This window comes from Saccopteryx leptura, chromosome 3 (genome assembly GCF_036850995.1).
Source record: "Saccopteryx leptura isolate mSacLep1 chromosome 3, mSacLep1_pri_phased_curated, whole genome shotgun sequence".
In the NCBI taxonomy this organism is placed as follows: domain Eukaryota; kingdom Metazoa; phylum Chordata; class Mammalia; order Chiroptera; family Emballonuridae; genus Saccopteryx; species Saccopteryx leptura.
The window spans coordinates 68,205,767-68,228,992 of NC_089505.1; the positions used below are offsets into that span (position 1 = coordinate 68,205,767).

The 23,226-nt window shown below is 56.1% G+C and overlaps 1 protein-coding gene across 1 annotated transcript; it reads left to right on the forward strand.

Annotated features, from left to right (window-relative positions):
* On the forward strand, window positions 1–23,068 carry POLD1 (DNA polymerase delta 1, catalytic subunit). The gene is made up of 27 exons (XM_066374099.1): window positions 1–84; window positions 7,928–8,127; window positions 8,804–8,917; window positions 9,834–9,980; window positions 10,067–10,192; window positions 10,265–10,433; window positions 10,516–10,597; window positions 10,671–10,800; window positions 11,208–11,374; window positions 11,713–11,817; window positions 12,944–13,084; window positions 13,165–13,275; window positions 15,026–15,217; window positions 15,334–15,422; window positions 15,496–15,612; window positions 15,746–15,859; window positions 16,136–16,283; window positions 18,750–18,845; window positions 18,938–19,075; window positions 19,963–20,138; window positions 20,363–20,515; window positions 20,643–20,745; window positions 21,420–21,552; window positions 21,635–21,748; window positions 22,077–22,129; window positions 22,205–22,302; window positions 22,880–23,068. Exons 2-27 carry the CDS (start codon window positions 7,929–7,931, stop codon window positions 22,983–22,985), a joined length of 3,321 nt encoding a protein of 1,106 aa, XP_066230196.1. The 5' UTR covers window positions 1–84; window position 7,928; the 3' UTR covers window positions 22,986–23,068.
* The last annotated feature ends 158 nt before the right edge of the window (window positions 23,069–23,226 follow it).

Consider the following 23,226-nt stretch of genomic DNA (forward strand, 5'->3'; position numbering starts at 1 on the left):
GGGGGTGGTGGCTCTGGGCCTGCGCGCGTCGGGGTTAGGGGTCACGGCGGCGTAGTCTGTGGCGGGAAACGCTGTTTGAAGCGGGTGAGTAAAGGGGGACGGGGCATTGCTGGGGACTCCTTCAGGCTAGGAGTGAGCTTGAGGAGCCGGCCGCGTACCCTTAGAGAGGGTTGTGAAGGATCTTTTAGGCGTGGCGGTAGGAGGAACCCCTTTGGCTAGGGGCGTGCGGAGAGATGACGTGGGTGGGGGTCCCTCGGCCTGTTGGCTGGGGGCCCATCGTAGGGCGCCCGGTCCCGTGGCGAGGTGACGAAAGCATTTTGGAGAGTTTTTGGGCCCACCGGATTCCGGTGGCATTGGGGGACTGAATTGTGCACGTGGGGACATGCTTTATTTACCAAATGCTGTGTACTCTGGGCCAGGCACTCCTATAACCGCAGGGGCTACAGCACCAACTAGGCAGAGAAGGTTCCTCAGTTAGGGCAAGACAGTAAGTAATGACGATAAAGCAGTTCTTTCAGGCTTTGATACGTTATCCGAAGTGAAATACAGCAGGGTAGCCTACTTCTTTGGCTGGAGGGGTCAGCAATCCCCTTTTTGGGGAAGTGACGTGGGGAGAGAGGTCATCCATGTAAAGAAAACAACGGGCAGAGGAACCATCAAGGGCACAGGCCCTGAGATAGGAAGGAGCTTGTTGTGTTTGTAGCTAGAGTGGAGGGAACCGGTGAGGGTGGAGACAAGATGGGGAACCAGATCCTGTAGGGCCTTGTAAACCTTGCTGTGGAGTTTGGTTTTTAATTCTGGGTTTAGTAGGGAGCTATGAGAGGTTTTGAGGGTTGCAGCAACATGATTTTTCCTGGTTTTTGAAAAACTTACCTGTTGAGTGAAGATGGAATTGTTGTAAAAACAAGAGTAGGAAGGAGGACCTGATGAGTGGTGAGCATTGTATAGAGCGTTGACCTGGGATGCTGAGGACCCAGGTTCGAAACCCTGGAGGTCGCCAGCTTGAGTGCAGGCTTACCAGCTTGAGCATGGGATCATAGACATGACCCCCGTTGCTGGCTTGAACAAGGGGTCACTGGCTCGGTTGGACTGCCCCAGTAAAGGCACGTATGAGAAACAATAAACAACTGAAGTGACGCAACTGAGTTGATGCTTCTCATCTCTCTCCCTTCCCGTCTGTCTGTTTCTCTCTCTCAAAAAAAAAGGGGGGGGGAGGGGACCAACTAGGAAGCATGTACCTAGTTCCACCTGCAGGGCAGGTGGAAAGAATCTATAAGGTTCAGGTTGTCTGGGCTTGAGCTGGCAGGACGTGGGGTTGTAGGGAAGAGGAGCCTAGGATGGTGGGTTCATGGTCTGAATAACAGGCTGGATGGAGAAGGCTGAGGAAGAGCAGGTTTGGGGTGCCACTCTGTGGTGGAGCTTAGGTGTGCAAGGTGATGTCAGTGTCCTAGCTTTGTAGCCCCACCTCCACCAGGAACCTGTTGTTGCCTTGCTTCTCGCCCTCCTTCCCACAGGTACACCCAGGCCTCTCCTATCCCTTAGGAAAATTCTTTCTCAGTCAGGGCCTTTGCTACACCCTTCCCTCCTGAGGTGCTCTTTCCTGTCTTCAGTCAGCTGCTCTGTGGCAGGCAGGCCCTTTGCAGGGCACTAGGGAACTGTGATAATTCAGTTCAGTTAGGAGAAGGACAGGGTATCTCCATCCAGAGTGCTCTGAGCTCTGCAGAGGCAGTGCTGATCATTAGGGACTGAGAGAAGCTGGGGGCTCGGAAGACTCGCAGGGTTGGTGACACTCGAGAGCAGTCTAGACTGACACGACTTGAAGTGGCCTGCGTTACAGGCACTGTGCTAGGGACCCTAACTTGAGTGAGACTCTTACCCTGTTTTGAGGGAGCTCACAGCCCATAGCAGTCCCAGCTTGGGGTGTACACATACAATAATGGAAGTAGCACAAGGTGCTGTGGGAATCCCAGGGGGCAGAGGATTAGCCTGGAGGTGTTCAGGCAGAGCTGAGTCTCAGGATAGGAAAGAGTCAGGTGGCCTAGAGAAAGGAGGATTTCGTTTAGCAAACACTTTGCGAGGCCATGCTCTTTGCTGGGCAGTGCTGGCAACTCAGAGAAGCTCCAGACCTTGCCTTCCCCTTGAGGGATCCCTGCCTGTTGAGGGAGTCAGACACAGGCCTAGATGGTGCCAGGATTGTGACAAAGGCATCAGGAGTCATGGAGGCCCCATTTGTCCTGCTGGGCAGAGGGCAGTTCGCCTGTGTATCTCTCCTGACACACCTAGAGTTCAGCATTGTGGTGTGCTGGTTAACAGTGGGCTCTAAAGCCCACCTGCCTGGGTTTGAACCCTGGCTATGCCCCTCTGAGCTATCTGTGCCACCTTGGGCAAAGCTTCAGCTCTCTGGGCCTTGGTTTCAGTAATTGTGTGTATTGGAGGGTAATAGCAGCACCTGCCTCAGTAGTTTCTGTGACAATTCCATGAGTTCCCTTCTTTGTTCTTTCAGAAGATGTTTACTGAGCATATTCTCTGTCTCAGGCACTCTTTTGAGTGCATGAGCTATAGCAGGAAACAAAAGACAAAATCCCTGCTTTCTCAGAGCTCTGTTCTCCTTGTGAGGACAGACAATAAACAAGATCAATAAGCACTGATCTTGAATTGAGTGCAGGGTGCTGGGCCCCACTCCCGAGGGCCAGACTCAGTGGGTCTGGGCAGGGGGCTGACAATTAGCATTCTAACAGGTTTCCACCCAAAACTCAAAGTGAGGAGCTGGCAACCACACTTTGAGAACTTCAAGAACTGATATAGTGCACTAGACAGCAGCAGTAAGTGGCATCAAGAAAAATGAAGTAGGGCTGCCCTGGCCAGACGACTTGGTTGGTTGGTGCATTGTCTGGAAGAGCAGAGGTTGCTGGTCAGGTCAGGTCATATACAGGAACAAATTGATGTTTTTGTCTCTCTCTCTCCCTCTTTAAAATCGGTAAATTAAAAAAAAATATTTTTTAATAGAAAAATAAAGCTGGGGAAGGTGTTAGAGAGTCAGGATGGGGAACTGGGGCTGCATTTGTAAAAAGGCTTCACTAAGAAGGTGACATTTGAACAAAGACCTGAAGAAGGGGAGAAAAGAGGCCATAGGGCCATCTGGTGAAGAACATTTGGCAGGGCAGAGGGAACAGTCTGTGCAAAGGTCCTGAGGTGGGACCAGTCCTGAAATGTTTCAGGAACAGAGAGGAGGTAAGTTGCTGGAGCTGAATGAGCAGGGAGGAGAGGGTGGGAGGTGGTGTCCGAAAGGAAATGGGGCAATTGTACAGGGTCTCATGGGCTGCCTTGAAGGCTTTAATTCAGCATGACATGGCCCCAGTGGTGGGCTCATCTGACATATTTGTACAGGATCCTTCTGACTGCTGTGTGGAGAATACACTGAGGGGGGGCTGGGTGGAATGAGGGAGCCCTGGGAGAGGCCCTTCATTCATTCATTCAACAGATACTACTCAAGCACCCTTTGAGTGGGGCACTGTTGTGGACTCCTGCCCTACTTCAGTAAACAAAACTGACTCCTGGCCCTCACCAAGCTCATCTTCCAGCAGGGGGAGACAGACAAACAGCAATGAGCAAAATAAAGAAGGAAATAGTCTTAGAGAGCAGAGGGACCGGGCTGGAAGCCAGGCAGGCACTTGAGAAGTTGTGGGACTTGGGTCTGTTGGGAGGCTGAGGGTTTGCAGATAGAGCAAGTATGTGGTTTGAGGGGAAGAGAGAAATTGGGGTGACTCTACAGTTGTTAGCCTGATGGGAGCTGCTGTTGATTAAATTGAGGGAGACCATGGGGTGCAGGGAACAGGTCTGTGAAGAGATCAGGAGTCTGCTTTGGAGTTGAAGTACCTGAAGAGACATCTGCACAGTGGGCAGCTGGACCTGTTAGCCTAGAGCCTGGGCAGAGGCTGTGTCTTTGCCCAGGAGACAAAGCCAGGAGTGATCGGCATGGAGGTGGCACCCAAAGCCGTCAGTTTGGGTGAAGTGGGATGAGGACAGTAAGGGAGTGCAGGTCACAGAGAGACCAGCACCTGGTCCAGAGTGGGCAGTCAGCGTTGTGTTACTGCTGCGGGCGCTGGTCTGGATCTGCTACTGAGGGGTCCAGAAAGGACAGAGTACAGTGTTTGCTGAGCTCCTGTCTGGTGCCAGGGCACCTGAGGGGACACATAAGGCCTCCTTCCTTCTAATGCTGCTGCCTTGCCTGACTGTGCATTAAGGAAAGTGCCTAGGATAGGGAACTAGCAAAGGAACCTAGATTTTGCTACTGGTGAGACCTTCCCTCCCACTGCAGCCCCTTTACCCCCCTGCCACAGCCCATTGACCCTGGGAAGTCAGTAGCTCCCCTTGGCCTACTCTGTCACGCCAGGCCTGGCCACTCCTCTGGGCCTCTCAGTTTCCTGTGTCCCACATTTTCTTAAACAGTTTTTTAAATACAAAACCATACTCTTAAGTACACAATTTGCACCTTTCTCTCTCTAACGTGTCTTTGAAAGCCCTCCATATCAGTACACAGAGCGCTTCCTCATTCCTTTATCCAGCTGCATAATATTCCATGGGATGGAAGTTAATGTGGTTTATTTAAACAGTCCCCCAACGATGAACATTTAGGTGGTTTCCAATCTTTTGCGATTGCAAACAATGCCACTGGAAATGGCGTAAATGCAGTATTCCAGCATGTGATAGTGTATCGATAGCAGAATCCCTGGATGTGGAATTGTGGCCTCCCTGTTTTTATGTTTTCAGTTGAAGTGTAAGTTACACAGTGACATGCATGGTCTCAGGTGTGCAGTGATGAGTATTTCCATCACCCCAGAAAGTTCTGTGCTCCTTCCCAGCCAGTCTCTCCCACCTCAGAAGCCGCCACCAGCCTGATTTCTAGCATCAGAGATTAGTCAATTCTAGAACTCTGTAAAGATCATCATACAATATATATATTTATATATATTATATATATAATATATATATTATTGATTGATTGATTTTTAGAGAGGAGTGAGAGAGAGAGAAAGGGGGAGGAGCAGGAAGCATCAACTCCCATATGTGCCTTGACCAGGCAAGCCCAAGGTTTCGAACCGGTGACCTCAGTGTTCCAGGTCGACGCTCCGTCCCACTGCGCCACCACAGGTCAGGCTATATATTTTTTGAGAGGAGAGAGAGAAGGGGGGAGGAGCAGGAAGCATCAACTCCCATTTGTGCCATCAACAGGCAAGCCCAGGGTTTCAAACTGGTGATTGCAGCATTCTAGGTCAATGCTTTATCCACTGGCAAGATTTATATATATATATCATACAACATATACTCTTTTGACTGAGGTGAAATTAACCATTTTAAAGTGTACAGACAGTAGTGTTTAGTACATTTACAATCTTGTACAGTCACGGCCTCTCTCTAGTTCCAGAAAGTATCCATTATCCCAAAAAGAAACCCTGTGCCCATTTGCAGTAGCTCCCTGTTCCCCCAGCGTGTACTGTGTGTCTGATTTCTTTTACACGTTTGAGCTGCATCCATCCTGTGTCTATGTCAGTAGCTGTTTCCTTTCTAACACTGAAAAATATTCCAGCCTGACCTGTGGTGGTGCAGTGCATAAAGTGTCAACCTGGAACACCGAGGTCGCCAGTTCAAATCCCTGGGCTTGCCTGGTCAAGGCACATACAGGAAGCAACTACTACAAGTTGATGCTTCCAGCTTTTCCCACCTCTTCCTCTTTCTCTCTCTCTAAAAAAAGAAAAATAAATATAAAAATGACTATATTAAACATACTATTAAAGAAAAAGAAAAAAAATATTCCACTGTGGACTAACATTTGCTGTCACACATCCCAATCAGTTCAGAATTCTTCCATGCTGTCAAGGTCTAGGCTAAGCTGCTATGACAGAGGCTCCAAAGCACAGTGACCCAGACAGGATACAAACCTATTTCTTTACATAACCATCCAGAGGTAGGCAGGCATGCAAGATGGGCAGGCAGCTCTGCTCCAGAAGTTTGCTGAAGGCCCAGGTTCCTTCCAACTTGTAGCTCTGCATTCTCTGCAGAGTTGTCCTTGTCCTGGTGGTCAAGATTGGCTCACTACCACCGCCACCACATTCATGCTGCAGTCATTCCAAACCGGGAAAGAACCTGGAGGGCAGGCTGTCCTGGAAGTCACTCACTTTACAGTCACCCTCAGTCATCTCAGTCATATGACCACTGCCCAGCAGTGCATGCTGGGAAATGTAGTATTCCTGTGGCAGTTCCAAGGCTAGGGATCTGTCGCAAAAAAGGACCAAAAGGAGACTGGATCTGGGAGTTGTGGTTGGGATCCAGAGGTGTTCCTCGACCCTGGGACAGCTGACCTGTCCCTAACCCCATCTTTCCTCCCAGCTGGGTCTGGGGTCTTCTCTAGGTTTCCATAATCCTCTGGCTCAGCCTGATGCTGGGAGACATGGACTGTTTTAAAACTTTAATAATTTCTAACGCACAGGAAGGTTGAACGAGTAAGAATAGTACAAAGAACTCCTGTTTACTTGTCTCCTAGACTTACCTGTTTTTACATTTTACCCTGTTTATGTTATGATTTCCATGCACACTTTAGAAAAATATTTTCTGAATAGCTTGCATCCATCAGGACCATTGACCTCTGAATACTTGAGAGTGTATTTCCTTAGAATATTCTCTTAACTGCACCACAGCAAATAGGCTTAACCTGAGTGCAGTCTTAGGTCTAATCTACCAGAGTATATACTTTCTTTTTTTTTTTTTTTTTTTTTTTAATTTATTTTTATTTTATTTTATTTATTCATTTTAGAGAGGAGAGAGAAAGGGAGAAAGAGAGGGAGAGAGAGAGGAGAGGAGCTAGAAGCATCAACTCCCATATGTGCCTTGACCAGGCAAGCCCAGGGTTTTGAACCGGTGACCTCAGCATTTCCAGGTCGATGCTTTATCCACTGCGCCACCACAGGTCAGGCCCAGAGTATATACTTTCATGTCAATATATCTTATCAGAACATACCCTTCTAGTAATTTCTTGTAGGTCACAATTAAGAAAACATATGAAGCCTGACCTGTGGTGGCGCAGCGGATAAAGCGTCAACCTGGAAACACTGAGGTTGCCGGTTCAAAACCCTGGCTTGCCTGGTCAAGGCACATATGGGAGTTGATGCTTCCTGCTCCTCCCCCTTCTCTCTCTCTCCCTCCCTCCCCCCCTCCTCTCTAAAATGAATAAATAAAAATAATAATAAATAAATAAATAAAGAGAAAGAAAACATATGAACATATAGTGACCTGATGTGTGCATGTTACACACGGGGGTAGAGAGGGAGAGAAAGCAAAGGCGACAATACGCTGGCACCTGGGGAAGCTGGAGGAAGGTACACTCAAAAAGGACTTTTTGTTTGTTTTTAAATGCGATAGGAAACCTCTGAAGGGTTTTTGGCTGGGAAGCAACCTAGTCAGATTTGTGTTTCTGGCCACTCCCTGGTACCCAGCACAATGACAGGCCTAAAGGGGGCATTTCCCAGCCAGCTGCTTGTTGAACGGAGGCCTGGGGTGATGGGTAGACAAGATGGGCATTGAGGACAGAGTTTGTAGGAAAGAAAGGGGTGTGCTAAGGACCAAGTGTGACAGAGAAGGGGGACAGGGCATGCGCAACCCATGGCACGGGGCCTCCAGGGGGCAAGTAAACAGGGATAAAAGAAAGGACCTGGGCTCAGGCATGTGAGGAGTGGGTTAGACTGAGGCGGGGGGTGGGCAGTATCATTGGAGAATGATTTGTGAGCATCTGGTCTGTGCCAGCACCAGTGAGCCCGCAGCTGCAGGGCCTTCTCAGGCACTCCAGAGCACTGAAAGGCTCATGGTCATGGTGGGCGCACGGGAGGCCGTGGAGAGTACTGGAGCCCTCACCCAGCCCCAACTTGCCCAGCAGGATGTGTGACAAGCGGCGGACAGGCCCGGGGCCCGGGGTGCCCCCAAAGCGGGCCCGTGGGAGCCTCTGGGATGAGGATGAGGCACCTCGGCCATCCCAGTTTGAAGAGGAGCTGGCGCTGATGGAAGAGATGGAGGCGGAGCACTGGCTGCAGGAACGGGAGAAGGAGGAGCTACAGCCCCTGGAGGGGGCTACGGACAGTGAGACCTGCAATGGGAACCCCCTGCACCCCCAGTGTCTTGCCTCTGAACTGGGAGTCAGCCACAGAGCTGACCTGTAACCTCTGACCTCTGGCCCACATAGAGCTCCACAAAGGACTGACCTTTGATCCCAGGCCAATCCAATATACTATCTCTGATGCCTGTTGCTTTTTTTGGGGGGGGGGGGGACAGAGAGAGAGGGGCAGATAGGAACAGAAAGACAGGAAGGGGGAGAGATGAGAAGCATCAGTTCTTTGTTGCTGCACCTTAATTGTTCACTGATTGCTTTCTCATATGTTGCCTTGACGGGGGTGGGGCTACAGCAGAGCGACTGACTCCTTGCTTAAACCAGCGACCTTTGGGCTCAAGCTACCAACCATGGGATCACATTTGTGATTCTGCGCTCAAGCCAGCAGCCTCAGGGTTTTGAACCTGGGTCCTCTGCGTCCCAGTCCGATGCTCTATCCTCTGCACTACCACCTGATCAGGCATAATTCCTGTTGCTTCTACTCTGACCTCTGGCAGTCTCTCCCGAGTTTCCTGCCTGATCCAGACCACCACCTCCACTTGACTTTCCTTTTGCAGTTCAGGAGCCTGCTGGGCTGGGAGGGTGGTTACTTATGTCTGAGGGAGAACTGTGATTCCACTTAGCCCCATATCCCCCCACCCCCCACAGGGCAGTTCTCCCCGACAGCCATAGATGCCCGCTGGCTTCGGCCCTCCCCACCCTCCCTGGACCCCCAGATAGAACCCCTCATCTTCCAGCAGTTGGAGATTGACCATTATGTGGGTGAGTTTTGAGGACAGTCCCAGTGGGTAGTGGGTGGGGCTTCCTGGGGTAGAGAATGGGCCAGGTCAGCCTCTCTGGCTCTGTGTGTGGGAGGAGATCATCATAGGTGGTCCCTGCCCCGGTGACCAGGGCTATGAGAGGGAGAGATAGGGCTGGGGTTGCCCAGGGTGAGCAGTAAGGAGTCTGGCATGGTTGTCAGGGGTCAACGTGGGAGGGGTATGACTGCAGAGGGGCATCTGGAGGGAGCTGTTTAGAACTGTCTTGTACCCTGATTTTGGTGGTGGTTACATGAACCTATATGAGGGTTCAAGTTCATAACACCACACACACCCCAAGTCAATTTTTTCTTTTTCTTTTTTTAAGTGAGAGGAAGGGAGATAGTAAAACAGACTTCCCCATGCACCCGGACTGGGATCCACCCAGCAACCCTTGTCTGCAGCCAATGCTTGAATCAACTGAGCTATTTTTAGTGCCTGAGGCTAATGGGCGGACCTCCCCTGTCCATCCTCAGTGCCCAAGGCCCATGCTCAAACCAGTTGAGGCAGTGGCTGCAGGAGGAGAAGAAGAGAGAAACGGAGAGGGTGGAGGGGAGAAGCAGAAGGTTGCTCCTCTTGTGTGCTCTGATCAGGAATCATACCTGGACGTCCGTACACTGGGTCAACGCTCTAGCCACTGAGCCACTGGCCAGGGCTGTCAATTTTCAAAGAAAATTTTTTTCCCAAAAAAAACAGTTGGGGATTCCCTCTGGCTATAGGGTGGGAAGTGCACTGTAGGGGACAGGGTGGAAACGAGGGCTGAGACGAGGCAGCGTGACCAAAGCGGGCAGAAGCGCCTCCAGCCACAGGAACAGGAGCTGGGTCGTAAGCCTTTGAAGGATCTGAGGGGGCAGCCCTGCCTTACTCTGTCACACTGCCAGGCCCAGCGCGGCCCCTGCCTGGGGCGCCTCCACCGTCCCAGAGCTCTGTGCCCGTGCTCCGTGCCTTTGGGGTCACCGATGAGGGCGTGTCTGTGTGCTGTCACATCCACGGCTTTGCACCCTATTTCTACACCCCAGCGCCCCCTGGTGAGTGGCCCTGACCCAGAAGGCCCCTCCTCAACCCTGACCACCTGGTGGCCCCTGTGTGTCTGACCGGCCCTCCCACCCCCCAGGTTTTGGGCCAGGGCACCTGGGTGACCTGCAGCAGGAGCTGAACATGGCCATCAGCCGGGACCAGCGTGCGGGAAAGGAGCTCAAGGGGCCGGCCGTTCTGGCTGTGGAGCTGTGCTCCCGGGAGAGTGAGTGCCACCTGGGGGTCGAGTGGGTAGGGGTTCTTCCAGGCGGGTGCCAGCCTCCTCTGTCCTCCGCAGGCATGTTCGGGTACCACGGGCATGGACCCTCCCCGTTTCTGCGCATAACCCTGGCACTGCCCCGCCTCGTGGCCCCTGCTCGCCGCCTCCTGGAGCAGGGTATCCGTGTGGCAGGCCTGGGCACCCCCAGCTTTGCGCCCTACGAGGCCAACGTTGACTTTGAGATCCGGTACAAGCCCTCCCCTCGCTTCTCCACCCTCCACCCCACTCCCCTCAGGAGGCCTCTGCCCACTGACCTCATTCTTCTCCAGGTTCATGGTGGATGCGGACATCGTGGGCTGCAACTGGCTGGAACTCCCTGCTGGGAAATACATCCTGAGGCCGGAGGGGAAGGTGCGGGACCCCATTAGGGGTGGGAAACATGGACCTGAGAGCCTGCAGCCACTGATATGCCCTGTCTCCATAGGTCACACTGTGTCAGCTAGAGGTAGACGTGCTGTGGTCGGACGTGATCAGTCACCCACCAGAAGGGCAGTGGCAGCGAATCGCACCCCTGCGTGTGCTCAGCTTTGACATTGAGTGTGCTGGACGCAAAGGTCTGTCCCAGGGGCTTGGAGCTCCTCCCTCTCTCCCTTGGGACATCAGTGACATGCAGGTCTTGCCCTGGGAGTCCCTATACTTCTCAAGGGTGATGATAGAGTGATGGGGCAGCTTCAGGTGAGGAGACAAGTCTTGTGAAGGGGGACAGGGATGAAGGGTGAGCAAAGCATTCCCCACAGAGAGAACAATAAGTGCAAAGGTCCTGGGGCAGAACCATCCCCATCTGTGGGAAGGAGAGGGTGGGAGATGAAGACAGAGGGGAGCCAGGCTGGATCTTGTGGAATCTGTGGGCAGTGGGGACAGAGGAGTGGACAGGCCAGGGAAGATTTGGAGGTGCAGCCACACTGGTGTGTCATGAGGGAGAGGAGGGGTCAGGTCTCCTACATTCCCCTTCCCTGTGCAGGCATCTTTCCTGAGCCTGAGCGGGACCCCGTGATCCAGATTTGCTCTCTGGGCCTGCGCTGGGGCGAGTCAGAGCCCTTTCTGCGTCTAGCGCTCACCCTGCGGCCCTGTGCTCCCATCCTGGGCGCCAAGGTGCAGAGCTACGAGCAGGAGGGGGAGCTGCTCCAGGTGACTCTCGTTCCATGGCCACCCTCCCACCCCCGTTTTCCTTAGCACCCTGACCCCAGCCTTCATATCCCAGGCTCGAGGCTACTTTCTGTGCTCTCTTGATTCTGAGACTCCTGTCTAGAGCTTCAGATCTCTTTGCATTGCGTTTTCCCTCTGGTCTCTGTGTTATTTCCAGAGCACCTGCCTAATCTTTCTACCGTAGGTGGGCGGGCTCTAGGACCACTCTTGGGGACTTGCAGAACTTTCCAGGAGTGAGAGGGATCCATGGCAGGGGATGCCATGGATCCCCTGCAGGATGACAAGCAGGGTGACCATACGTGTGCCCCCACCCCCACCAGGCCTGGTCGACTTTTATCCGCACCATGGACCCCGATGTGATCACTGGTTATAACATCCAGAACTTCGACCTTCCATACCTCATTTCCCGGGCCCAGAACCTCAAGGTAGGGGGAGGCTCAGGGTGTGGGCGGTCACCCTTCCTCTCCCCACACCCTCTCCCTGTGGCTCTGTCCCCTGAGTGGTCCCCCTGGCTCTGCACCTGCTGCCCCTGCAGCTCCGAGGCATCCCAAGAACCCCGCTCTGTCTTGTCCCTGTCCTGCCCAATCTGGGAGGTTACCGTGGCACCTGTGGAGGGAAGGAGGGCAGTCATGGTTAAGTAAGGAAAGGCTTGTGCATTCAGAGGGGCAGGCTCAGCGTGCAGGGGTGCAAGGCCTTTTCTTCTAGGCTTTTAAACACATCTGCAAAAAGTAAGGGGAATGGGGTTCCTTGCAATTATGTGGCAAAACCTGGATGCTTGTTGAATCTGGGTGCGGTGTATGGGACGTGTCCTTTCACTAGGGCTGCCATAACGAAGTCTCACAGACGTGTTGTCTCACTGTCTGGAGGCTGGAAGTCCAAGATCAAGGTGTTGTAGGTTCCGTTTCTTCTGAGGCCTCTCCTAACCACTGGTAGCCTCAGAGGTTCCTGGGGTTTAGAAGGTGTTCTCTCTGTCTCTCCAGTGTCCTCCCTCTGTGCCTGTTTGCTCAGATTGCCCCTCGTTCTAAGGATGTGGTCATGTTGGATCAGGGTCCCTCCTCCCCCCTGCCCCACTGCTCCAGCCAATCTCGGTCCTCTCCTCTTTGCCTGGTCCCTCCTAGCTCACCGACTGCAGTGTGGGCACCTCCCCTGACCCCACACCGAGCTCTCTCTGCTGGCCCTGCTTGTGCTCCCACCTAGCTATTCCCCAGGCCCCCCCAGCCTGTGCGCCCCCACCCCCCTGCTCTGTCTGCATAATCCCACCTGCTCCTCGGGCTCCCTGCCTGGGTGCAGTGCTCTGGCCACTGGGCGCCAGCCTTGCCCTCCTCCCTCCCACAGCTGTCAGGTCCCTGCCTTGCTCTGTCCCTATCTGGTGTCTCCTTCTGTCCCATCACACTCGCCAGCCACTCACCCCCACCTACCCGGAAGAGGCAGCACTGTAGCGAGTGTTATGGATGGTCTGGTCTCTGTTTCTCTGGCACAGGACTGGGGGGTTCCTGGGTCAGGGCCGCTTGTTGCCCTCTGCAGCCGCCCACCTGCCTTCCATGCCCTCAGGTGAACGGGTTCCCCTTCCTGGGCCGCGTGGCTGGACTCTGCTCCACCATCCGGGACTCGTCCTTCCAGTCGAAGCAAACCGGCCGGCGGGACAGCAAGGTGGTCAGCATGGTGGGCCGCGTGCAGATGGACATGCTGCAGGTGCGGCTGGGCCAGGCGGGCGGGCCTCATCCTCATGAGGGCTACCTGGAGCCCACACCCATCCTGCACCTCTGCCCCAGGTGCTGCTGCGGGAGTACAAGCTCCGCTCCTACACACTCAATGCCGTGAGCTTCCACTTCCTGGGTGAGCAGAAGGAGGACGTGCAGCACAGCATCATCACCGACCTGCAGGTGCCCCCTGTCGTGAACTCCAGCCCATCTCCGGCCTGCAGACCTCTCACCTCTGCCTCCTGCTCCTGATCTATGATTGCATCTTTTCTTTCTTTCTTTTTTTTTTTTTTTTTTGTATTTTTCTGAAGCTGGAAACGGGGACAGTCAGACAGACTCCCGCATGCACCCGACTGGGATCCACCCGGCACGCCCACCAGGGGCAACGCTCTGCCCACCAGGGGGCAATGCTCTGTCCCTCCGGGGCGTCGCTCTGCCGCAACCAGAGCCACTCTAGCGCCTGGGGCAGAGGCCAAGGAGCCATCCCCAGCGTCTGGGCCATCTTTGCTCCAATGGAGCCTCGGCTGTGGGAGGGGAAGAGAGAGACAGAGAGGAAGGAGGGGGGTGTGGAGAAGCAGATGGGCGCTTCCCCTATGTGCCCTGGCCGGGAATCAAACCCGGGTCCCCTGCACGCCAGGCTGACGCTCTACCGCTGAGCCAACCGGCCAGGGCCGTATCTTATCTTTTCTTTTCTTTTCTTTTCTTTTCTTTTCTTTTCTTTTCTTTTCTTTTCTTTTCTTTTCTTTCTCTCTTTCTCTCTTTCTCTCTTTCTCTCTTTCTCTCTTTCTCTCTTTCTCTCTCTCTCTCTCTCTCTCTCTCTCTCTTTCTTTCTTTCTTTCTTTTTTCATTTTTCTGAAGCTGGAAACAGGGAGAGACAGTCAGACAGACTCCCGCATGCGCCCAACCGGGATCCACCCGGCACGCCCACCATGGGGCGACACTCTGCCCACTAGGGGGCGATGCTCTGCCCATCCTGGGCGTTGCCATGTTGCGACCAGAGCCACTCTAGCGCCTGAGGCAGAGGCCACAGAGCCATCCCCAGCGCCCGGGCCATCTTTGCTCCAATGGAGCCTTGGCTGCGGGAGGGGAAGAGAGAGACAGAGAGGAAAGCGCGGCGGAGGGGTGGAGAAGCAAATGGGCACTTCTCCTGTGTGCCCTGGCCAGGAATCGAACCCGGGTCCTCCGTACACTAGGCCGACGCTCTACCGCTGAGCCAACCGGCCAGGGCCTTTTCTTTATTTTTATTTATTTTTTATTCACTGAGAGGAGGGGAGGCAGAGAGGGGATCCCTGAATGGGATCCACCTGGCAAGCCCACTGGGGGCGATGCTCTGCCCATCTAGGGCATTGCTCTGTTGCAACCTGAGCCATTCTAGCGCCTGAGGCAGAGGCCACAGAGCCATCCTCAGCACCCAGGGCCAACTTGCTCCAGTCAAGTCCTGGCTGCGAGAGGAGGAGAGAGAGAGAGAGAAAAAAGCAAGAGGGGGAGGAGTGGAGAAGCAGATGGGGCACTTCTCCTGTGGGCCATGGCCAGGAATCATTGAACCCGGGACTTTCACATGCCGGGCCGACTCTACCACTGAGCCAACCGGCCAGGGCCTGATTGCATCTTTTCATCTATTCTGACCTTGGCCCTTTACTGGCCTCCTGATCTTGGACTTCAACCTCCAACTTATACTCTTGCCTCCCCACCTTAACCTCCTGTCCCTAATTGCTGCCCTCACCCTGCCTGTGTATTTATTTCTGCCCACTCATGTGACCTCTGACACCGTGACCTTGATTCTGCTCTCATCCACACAACCCTTCAGACTGCTCTCCTTGCCCCCGCTCCTGCCCCTAACCCTGTTGGCTCCCTGGCCTACTCCCAGCCCAGACCCTCGCTCTCACCCTCCCCCTCCTCCTGCCCGCCTGACGCCACTGATGCCTGTCCCCAGAATGGGAATGACCAGACGCGCCGCCGCCTGGCAGTGTACTGCCTCAAAGATGCCTTCCTGCCGCTGCGGCTGCTGGAGCGGCTCATGGTGCTGGTGAATGCCATGGAGATGGCACGCGTCACTGGCGTGCCCCTCGGCTACCTGCTTACCCGTGGCCAGCAGGTCAAGGTGGTGTCCCAGCTGTTGCGGCAGGTCAGTGGGCAGAGCCCAGGGTTGGCCTGGGCTCCCTTGTGGCGGCCCCTTCTTCCTGTTCCCATGAGCTGTCTAGTCCACGCCCACCCTCCATTTCCTGCCTTCTCCCCTCCCAGGCCATGCGTGAGGGGCTGCTGATGCCTGTGGTGAAGACAGAGGGTGGCGAGGACTACACAGGAGCCACGGTCATCGAGCCCCTTAAAGGGTGAGGCCCCGTGACTGGGCAGGGGTGGTGTGGGGCAGTGAGGGCCTCTAGCTCCAACTCCTGGCTCTCCCAGGTACTACGACGTCCCCATCGCCACCCTGGACTTTTCCTCGCTGTACCCATCCATCATGATGGCCCACAACCTGTGCTACACCACGCTTCTGCGGCCCGGGGCCGCCCAGAAACTGGGGTATGGCGCTCTCCTGCAGCATGGGCCTCCAGGGGCCCGGCTCAGGCAGGGTGGCGCTGGGGAATGGGGGGACACAAGAGGTGGGTGGTAGGTGGGGAGGCTGGGTGTCACCCGCCACCATCCTCTGACTCAGCCTGACTGAGGACCAGTTCATCAAGACACCCACCGGGGACGAGTTTGTGAAGACGTCAGTGCGGAAGGGGCTGCTGCCCCAGATCCTGGAGAACCTGCTCAGCGCCCGGAAGAGGTGAGCTCTGCGGCCCCGCCCACCCCTGCTCAGAGCTGACTTACCCAGGCTACTGGCTATCCATTTCCCTCGTGGGTCACCCAGTGTTGATGGGCCACACTTAACTGTGGCTGTGTGAGAGTTAGACTAAGTCGCCCCTCTCAGCGGCTCCCCTTCACCCCCTGCGCCCGGCACCCCTTTACAGAGAGATGCCCTGACCGTGTGTCCAGACCCGGGTCTGTCTCCCCCCTGAGACCTGGGGTGCCGCCTGAGTGGCCTGTGCTTCCCTTCTCCCAGGGCCAAGGCCGAGCTGGCCAAGGAGACAGACCCACTGCGGCGGCAGGTCTTGGATGGGCGGCAGCTAGCGCTAAAAGTGAGCGCCAACTCTGTGTACGGCTTCACGGGCGCCCAAGTGGGCAAGCTGCCATGCCTAGAAATCTCACAGGTGAGCACTCATTCCTCACAGTGGGCAGCTGGGGGACAGACAGATAGCACCCTTCCAGGAGAACCAGGGCTCTGTGTGGTGAGGCTGCAGCAGAAGGTCTTGGACAGGGATGCCGGAAGGATTGGTTCATTCAGTTGTTCAACAACTGCTTGCCAGACTTTGCTGTGGGTTGGGCCCTGTGCCCTGTGGGTTCAGCAGGTGACAGAGCATATGAGAGTTCCTGCCTCATATAGTTCCCAACCTTGTGGGGACACAGATGGCAACAGCAGTCAATGTGTATAGGAAGGTGGGTGTCCCCAAGGGCTCTGCAGACAAATAAGCAAGGGAGGGGCCAGGCGGCATCAGGCAAGGCAGGCCGAGGCCAGGATGTGTGGGAGAGCGGCAGTGTTACCCCTCTGTCCGCCACAGTCAGCCTCGGACCCCTGCAGCGACACCCAGCCCACATCCTCCCCAGGTCCCCATGAGGACAGGAGAGCAGAGGGCAGGTTACTGCTCATGGGAGACCAAGGCCAGTCTCTGCTGGGGGTCACCCAGCAGCACAGTCAGGCTGTGGAGCTTGATTTGCTGTGTGTCTTTGGTCGCTGTCTAATCAGACATGAGGCTCCCACTCCTGCCCTGGGTATGCACCCCCGCTGAGCATCCTTGGTCAGTGCTCTGCTCTGAGGAGGAACCGGGCCGTGGCCTCCCTCCCCACAGCAGTGTCCCGGGCCCATTTACCGGAGGCAGCTGTGCTGCTGGGACAGGAAAACAGGTCCACAGTGAGACCACAGAGGGTCTGAGGTTCTACCCAGCTGGGAGCGGCGCCTTAGCACCTTAGAAAGCTCTTCCTGTCCCGCCTCTCCCTCTGGGGTGTATTGTCCCGGCACATCCCAGACTTGGTTACCTCCCTATCTGGCTCTTCTGTCAGTCCTTGTGTGCCTCTGGGCGAAAGGCTTGGAAGGATGGCCAGTGGAGGAGCTGGTGCATACCCACCCACCTGCAGTGCAGTATGGCCCCCAAGACCCCCTCTGATCCAGTGATTTGCTAGAAGGACTCAGAGAACTCTGAACAGCCATTATCTCACTGTTATGGTTTAATACAGCAAAAGGAGAGAGATTAAAACTGGCCCCAGAAAAGGCTTGTGGGCAGGGTCCAGGAAAGACCAGGCACCGCTCCCAGTTACTCCCCCCCCCCCCCCCCAGTGGAGTCAGCGCTCATTTCTCCTGTTGGTGGTGTGTAGCAACATACATGGGTATTGCCCACCAGGAAGGCTCGCACGCGTCAGTGTTGTTATTGGAGTGGTCCCATAGGCATGGCTGACCACTGTGTGGCTGACCTTGGTCTCCAGTGCATGCAGAGGTCAAATTGCTACTCTGTGGCCCCAGGTGAACAAAGACACTTGTTAGGCAGGACATTCCAAGGGCTTAGAACGTCACTCCCTAGGCCAACCAAAAGCCAGACCTCTTTATGGGCAAGGTGAAACCCTCACTGCATGCCAGCCACCCTGTCATTGGCCACTCATAGTCCCTTGGGGCCTCTGCCAGCCACCTGGGATGTTCGGCCAGCAGGCTTGGACCCCTGAGTAGGGCCAGGTGGAAGGATGCGGCTCTGCTCCCCTGGGGCTCCCTCCTCAGAGGCTGCTGCTTCCTGGCTTATCTCTCTTTTCCCTGTCAGTCCCTTCCCTCTATTTCCCTGTTATATCTCTTTCCTAGTTTCTTTTCTTATTTCTTTCTCAAGCTTTTATGGGCAGGAGGGTGGAATAATTAAAAAATACTGAATCATTCCAGAAAAAGGAAAGGAAACAAAACAGGTGGAACAAATAAAAGAGAGTAAAGTGGGTTGAAGCCCAAATCTAATGAGAAATTACACTAAATATAAGTGGCCTAGATGCTTTAGTTAAAAGACAAAGACTTTATGACTGGATCTAAACAAAAACAGAAAAAGTCACACTCACCTCTCTTTGTGTATGCTTCTGCTCACTCCCCTAGCCTCAGTTTCCTTATGAATAAAATAAGACTGTTGGAAAGGAATTATTTCTCCATAGGGCTGATGCAGCCCCCTCCCTGGGCTTGTTTGACAGTGTGTAGTGTCATTTCCAGTTGCCCAAGGATGAGGGGGTGGCACTGCTGGTTTTCAGGGAAGGGGCCATGAATGTCAGTGGTCTTGTAGCATGACGAGCTGCCTGAAATGTCACCAGATGTTACAGCACCTCTGTGGCGAGAAACACTGAGCCAAAATGGCTTCTGCCTTTTCTGGCATTTCCAACACTCATTTGATGCTGTCAGTCCCTCCTCCCTGCCAGTAAACCACTCTTTCCAGCTGACCATTAAGGAGCAGCTTAGTAGGCCCATGTTGCATATTTGGACACTAACTCTCAAAAGTGTGTCATGCCCATGCCTCCAGGAAGCTGTGGAGGTGGGACCCCGAGCCCCCCATGTCCACTGCAGACAGCCCCAAGCCCTCACCACATGATTCTCTCTACAACAGAGTGTCACTGGGTTTGGGCGCCAGATGATTGAGAAAACAAAACAGCTGGTGGAGTCCAAGTACACGGTGGAGAACGGCTACAGCGCCAGTGCCAAGGTCAGGGGCCGCCCGCCACTGCCCGGAATGGGCCCGGTGGGGGGATGGGAGAGGAGTATGGGGACCTCTTGGTCATATGCACCCCCACCTAGGTGGTATATGGCGACACCGACTCCGTCATGTGCCGATTTGGCGTCTCCTCTGTGGCTGAAGCAATGGCTCTGGGGCGGGAGGCCGCGGACTGGGTGTCGGGCCACTTCCCCCCACCCATCCGGCTCGAGTTTGAGAAGGTAGGTCGCCCAGCTCCCCTGGGCTCAGAGTGGGCAGGTCTGGGTCTTGCCAGTTTTGTGGGGGGCTCTTTCTCAGGGTGCCTGCAAAGCTTACAGATGCTTCCATGTGGGGCTCCCTGCTATGCCAGCATCTAGAAACTCCAGTGTCTCCAGGGCCTCATTTTGGGATGCCCTGATCTGGGTACTTGGGATGTCCCAGTCTTTGGGTTCATGAGCTCCCGTTTCAAGGCCTTTTGCTGCGTGATTCTTCTTTGAGTTTGGGGCCTTGGTTTTCAAAACCTCTGAAGCCTGGGCTTTGCATGCTGTGTGGTGTCTGTATTTTGACAATCCTATCTGTCTTGGAGTGTTTCTGGTGTGGAGTTTCCCAGCAACTGTCAGGTGTGGGGTCTGTTCTGGGTGGCAGAGACACTGACAGCCAAGTCCGGGATCAGGGGCCATTGTGTGGGGCTCCCTGTTCCTGGTGTGGCAGGCAGTAACTCACACTGGACTTTATTCCCAATGTTCAAAGCAGGGTCAGGCCATGGGGCACACCTGCTCCTCACTCTGGGCCTTAGTCTCCCGTCTTTGGGAGGGGTGCCCTGTATGCCTCAGGTTCTGTTCCAGGCCCATATTTGGGGCTCCCAGGCTTCACCCCAGCATCCAGATCTCATGTTTAGGGCCTGTTTCTAGGTTTGTCCCAGTGTCTGTTTCAAATATGGAAGCCTTGGTCTGGGGGTCCCTGGAATGCTGCAGGGTTTGGGTTCAGGTGTTGGGGTATTAGGGTCCATTCCCCAAGCATCCTGATCCCATGTCACAGGAACCGTAACTGTCTATCAGGTTTTGGGGGTTGTCACAGGATTGGGCCCTGGACCCTACAGTCTCGAGTCCCAGCCACGGTTACCCCCCAGGTCTACTTCCCCTACCTGCTCATCAGCAAGAAGCGCTATGCGGGCCTGCTCTTCTCCTCCCGGCCAGATACCCATGATAGGATGGATTGCAAGGGCCTGGAGGCCGTGCGCCGGGACAACTGCCCCCTGGTGGCCAACCTTGTCACTGCCTCGCTTCGCCGCCTGCTCATTGACCGGTGGGTGTGTGGGACCCTGGATGCAGACCCCAGCCCCCTCCCTCAGACCCAGGAGCCCCTTTTCCTCCTGGGAGAGGCAGTGAAAAGAGTGTAAGGTTGGACAGCTGTGAGGTTGCAGCCTATGACCTCAGGCCCCAAAACCTGTCCTGGTCCCTGGCCTTGGGGTGGTGGAAGTCTCAGCCTGGCCCTCAGCAGCAACTCGTGATGCCCTATCTGGCCCACAGAGATCCCGCGGGTGCTGTGGCCCACGCACAGGATGTCATCTCAGACCTGCTCTGCAATCGTATCGACATCTCGCAGCTGGTCATCACCAAGGAGCTGACCCGTGCGGCCGCTGACTACGCCGGCAAGCAGGCCCACGTGGAGCTGGCCGAGAGGTCTGCCCCTGGAGGGGGTTAGACTGTCCAGAAACAGCCCTTCCTGCCAGCTGAGCCCCCCCCCCCCAGGCCCCTACCCGCCCCCCGTCCCACCTGCCCTTCCCTTCACCCACTGGTCTCCCCACAGGATGAGGAAGCGGGACCCCGGGAGTGCACCAAGCCTGGGAGACCGAGTCCCCTACGTGATCATTGGTGCTGCCAAGGGCGTGGCTGCCTACATGAAGTCCGAGGTCAGGGCCACCTGGGCTGCCCGCGCCCGCCCAGCCCTCCTCGCTCTCACTTCTGCTTTCCGAGCCGGGGTGGGGGGAGTGTTTCCCTCTGCGGGCCTCTGGGGCCCTGACACTGCCCCCAGCACACCCGGGGGTGGCTCCGTGATGCTGTGCTCCCGGGCCGCCCTGTGCACTCTGGAGGGTCTCCCCAGCTTCCCGTTCTTCTGGCCCCTCTGGTGCACCCTCTGCAGAGGGACCCAGCCTCACTGCACATGGTGTTCTGCCATCTCTCTGTCTCTGTTTCCATGTCCCTTTCTGTCTCCTTGGCCCTTGTCCAACCTGATTCCTTTAGGTCCATACCCTCCCCCACCCAGCCCAGATGTCCTGTGACCTCTCACCCCCACACCCCTTCCTTAGTCCAGTTCCTGCCCAGCCTCCGACTCCAGTCCTTGTCCTTCATTGTTCATCACTGTGAACTCTGACCCTTCCTTGGTGACCTGAGGGCCTCACCTGTGGAGCCCAGCATGGATCACAGAGCCTGCAGCCTGGGACCCACCCATGACCCACGACCCCATCCCAGACCCCCACCATGCCACTCCCTGCAGGGCAGTGCTGTGCCCAGTGGCTGCCCCACACCATGGTGTCGGTGCCCTTTGCCCAGCGTCCTGCTGACCCTGCGGCCGCTCCACCCGCAGGACCCCCTGTTCGTGCTGGAGCACAGCCTGCCCATCGACACGCAGTACTACCTGGAGCAGCAGCTGGCCAAGCCGCTCCTGCGCATCTTTGAGCCCATCCTGGGCGAGGGCCGTGCCGAGGCTGTGCTACTCCGTAAGGGGGTGCCCAGGATGGGGGGTGTCCAGGGGCTGTGTGGGGGTGCTGGCCCACATCTGTCCTCACCCTTCACCTGCAGGGGGGGACCACACACGCTGCAAGACGGTGCTCACGGGCAAGGTGGGCGGCCTCCTGGCTTTCGCCAAGCGACAGAGCTGCTGCATCGGCTGCCGCACTGTCCTCAGCCACCAAGGTGAACGCAGGCTGCAGCCCTGACCCCTAACCCGGCCCACCACCCTTCACCACCTCCACCATCGCCGGCTCCCGCCCCACAAGCTGGCACCGCTGCCCAGATGGCGTCGCCCCGTGGGGGGGGTCTCTTCCCTGCAGTCACCCCAAGAGGGTCCTGGGCCCCCCGCCTTGGGAGTTCCCCAGGGAGTTTTCCCCATACACTTGCTCCCTTGTTCTCCATCTCTGGGGACTTTCAGAAGCTGGGATGGGCCACAGGCGGGGAAGGGGCAGGGATGGGGAGGCCGGGCCCCAGCTCGGCCCAACTCGCCCGTGCTGACCTCCACCCCCAGGAGCCGTGTGCAAGTTCTGCAAGTCGCAGGAGTCAGAGCTGTATCAGAAGGAGGTGAGGGGTCGGGGAGGCCACCGGGGAGGCCACTGGGGAGGCCGGCCAGGCCCCACTCAGCCCTGCTGTCACTAGGTGTCCCACTTGAACGCGCTGGAGGAGCGTTTCTCTCGCCTCTGGACCCAGTGCCAGCGCTGCCAGGGCAGCCTGCATGAGGACGTCATCTGCACCAGGTGCGCGAGCCTGTTGGCCAGGCGCTGCTCTCCCCCGGCTGCCTGGGCCCCTCGGCGCTCTCTGGGCCTGTGATCTGGACCCCGACTCCAGGGTCTCCGGCAGTAGCCCCCCCATCCCCTCTGGCTGTAGGACCTCACTGACCCTCGCTGTCCTGGGCTGCAGAAGGGGCCAGTGCTCATCCCAGTCCTCCTGTGGGTAAGGGGTGGGGGGCTACTAGGTGAGGCAGGGTCGGGTACCCAGCATCTGCCCGGGAAATGGCCACACGGAACATCCCCCTCCAGGGTGGGGCCAGGCTTTCCCCAGGGAATGAATGGGCGGGGCGGTTTCCCACGCCAGGTGACAGGTGATATACAGCCGGTGGCCCAGCGCCTCAGTGGGTGCCCGCTGTTACTGGCTCCCCCCATGCCCACTGAGCAAACAGCCTGCCACGGGAGGGGAGGGGTGGGGCGGGCAGCAGGCCCGGGGCCAAAGTCCTGGGAACGGTCCCCACTCCATCGCTAGGCTGGGCGTCAGACTCGGGTACAGACCCAGGCAGCCAGCCCTCACCCTCACCCTGACCCCTGACCCCACCCGCAGCCGGGACTGCCCCATCTTCTACATGCGCAAGAAGGTGCGGAAGGATCTGGAAGACCAGGAGCAGCTTCTGAGACGCTTTGGACCCCCTGGCCCTGAGACCTGGTGACCTCTGACCTCCAGAGGCTTCCCATGAGGACCTTGAGGGGTGGGATTTGTTGAGAATTATAATAAAGTTTGGGTCTTTTGTTACCTGGTGCTTTGTGATTGACGTCTGGGGGCAAGGTCCACTGTCAGGCCCTATCCTGAGTGGGTCAACTCTGTGCACTGTGGCTGCCTGACCCCCAGGATGTCCCCACTGGGCCTCCTCCCCTCCGTGCAAGGACCCTGGGCTCCCATCTCTTCTGCCA

What these genes read in the sequence shown, in the direction of transcription:
- POLD1 (XM_066374099.1), top strand. Translation starts at nt 7,929, where the DNA reads ATGTGTGACAAGCGGCGGACAGGCCCGGGGCCCGGGGTGCCCCCAAAG. An exon ending in CTACACCCCAGCGCCCCCTG is followed by an intron (nt 9,981 to 10,066) that starts GTGAGTGGCCCT and finishes CCCACCCCCCAG; the next exon opens with GTTTTGGGCCAGGGCACCTG. An exon ending in CCCGGGCCCAGAACCTCAAG is followed by an intron (nt 11,818 to 12,943) that starts GTAGGGGGAGGC and finishes CCATGCCCTCAG; the next exon opens with GTGAACGGGTTCCCCTTCCT.